At 37.6% G+C, this 2,164-nt stretch overlaps 1 protein-coding gene across 1 annotated transcript in view; it reads right to left on the bottom strand.

Annotated features, from left to right (window-relative positions):
* Positions 1 to 413: 413 nt before the first annotated feature.
* Positions 414 to 2,164, bottom strand: part of LOC104627704 (mitochondrial ribonuclease P protein 3-like) — a gene marked incomplete at its 3' end in the record, with an annotated part of 2,796 nt that continues 1,045 nt past the window's right edge. Inside the window, exons 2-3 of the mRNA XM_010296043.1 lie at positions 1,180 to 2,157; positions 414 to 461 (exon numbers count right to left, since the gene is read on the bottom strand). Of these exons, the coding sequence (XP_010294345.1) occupies positions 414 to 461; positions 1,180 to 2,157 (1,026 nt within the window). The remainder of the gene's footprint in view (positions 462 to 1,179; positions 2,158 to 2,164) is intronic.

Genomic DNA, 2,164 nt, shown 5'->3' with positions numbered 1-2,164 from the left:
CAAATTCAGTTTAAGAAAAAACAGTTCTGGATTCACACTCGAAAGCTGCTCTGTTAAATATGGTGTTAAACAATGGTATTATACAGCCAACCAAAAAAGTAAGCCCTTCACTCCACAGTAAACAGATAAGCCACCCAGTACAATGGCAGCTCTTATTTTTCTCGCCGTTTTTCTGTCTTGGCTCTGCTGAGCATAACTCCTTTCCAAATGTGCATGCTGGGTCTTGCTTAATGCACAAGAATGAGTTGGAAACTGGAGTTTGGGAAATCCTAGGTACACAACAAAGGTTCATATTCTCAAGGATCAAAACATATTCTTATATAAGGAAAGCTATTTTTTACACTTATGAAAGAAGAGTTCAAGACAGAATAATCAAGACAACACCTCACTTCTAAATAAAATGTTGCATTTACCTGGCTTTAATGTTGGTCAGGTGTCCTCTCCAGTTCCCTCCTGGTATACTAATATGTACAGAGGGAAAGATGAACAACAACATTAGATTCTTATTTAACAATACCTGAATTACAGCTAAAGAATAATTCCTTTTTGATCAACATTTAGAAATAAAAGACCAATCAATCATCTACTCTGCAAAGAAATCATACAAAGATTAATATATAACTTAGCAACATGTGAAAATATTATATAAAGAAACACCATTTAACAACTTGCAGAGAACTATCACCACCAACCTCCCCAGTTTATGTTGTCCCTCTCTCCTATTCTATACAAAGTCAACACTTAGTCTTCACTTCACCCATGCACCCATGCTAAATTTGCTGCCTCTTTCCTTTAAAGAGAGAAACTACCTAATTTTCAAATAACTTACTACTTCTACACTCTGACAGATTACAGGAAAAACCCTCATACCTGTCAATATTCCTTATGTACCATCCCCAGAAAGAGATTAAATCAGATATTTTGGACAGCCATGACCCATTAGAATTCCCTACTTTCGGTACCAAGGAGTAACATTTAACAGATAAAATCTTTCAAGTAAAGCTGAAATCAGTAAGAATTTTACACTTCTACACTAATTTTGGAGCAAAAATAAAATATATCTTTTAATGACAATGGAATGCTGCTTCTCATGGAGAAGCAACAACCAAAATGAGATGCTGTGGAATAATCTGAATGTCACCCTCATGAACTGGAACTTGCTATTGCAACATTATTTACCTTTCAAACCATAGCTTTATACTCCGCATAAATGTTCTGTGAGGGTATATTTGGTTGTCTCTCAAATATAAGAGAATACCAAACAGCTCTTTTTGTAGCTCAGCACCTTTCATACCCCTGCTGAAGTCAAAAAAGGCCTGCAGGACATCCAAGGTTGGGACCAAATCCTTAGTCAACATTTCATGGTAAAGTTCAAATGCGAGACTCATTTCTTGGTGACGGCTGGCTGCTTTGATACAGGATTCATAGTTTGTTCGTGAGGGAATCATAATCTTTTTTACTTCTTCCAAAAGAGTCAAAGCCTTTCTCCATTGATCTGAATTACTCAACCCCCTGATAAAAAGGTTGTAAGCTCCACTTTCTAAAATCTTAAATCTGATTTTCATTATGTCATACACATCACAAATTTCTGAAGTTTGCCCCTGCTGGACACACAATGCCAGATATTTGATCAACAAATTATATGCAATGTCACCATTACTCTCTGCCACGTGGGTCAGCAAGGACTTAGCCACATCAATGGGGCTGTTGCACCTGATCATACTGTTAAACATCACTTCTTCAAATATTTCAGGTGATTGAAAGCTTTCTCTCAGTCTGTTCCATTCTTCAGCCTGCAAAGGTTTTTCTGGAGGCTGTACGTTGGTAAACTTATGTCTTGACAGAATTTGATTCATTAACCGTTTCTTTGGCGCTCCAACAGAGGAAGAAAAGTGGAGTTTCCCTTCAGGTATCTCTTTAGTTTCCTCATCCCATCCTTCTCCTTCTTCATAATCAATTTCAGACCTCTTCTTGGTAGAAAAGACATCAGTTCCTTTGGGATCTACTGGTAATGCAGTACTGGAAGATGTCATAAAACTGAAATAGCTAACCTTTTCCCTCTTGGGGATGCCAAAAGACACAGCAAACAGTCGTTGGCATCTTGAAACAGGCCAGAACATACGACATTTCCATAGCAAAGCCTGAAAACCCTGTTGACTAGTTT

Source organism: Phaethon lepturus, unplaced genomic scaffold (genome assembly GCF_000687285.1).
Source record: "Phaethon lepturus isolate BGI_N335 unplaced genomic scaffold, ASM68728v1 scaffold45991, whole genome shotgun sequence".
NCBI classification, from domain to species: Eukaryota; Metazoa; Chordata; class Aves; order Phaethontiformes; family Phaethontidae; genus Phaethon; species Phaethon lepturus.
The sequence above is the reverse complement of the archived record's forward strand: the minus strand, read 5'-3'. Positions and strand labels throughout refer to the sequence as shown.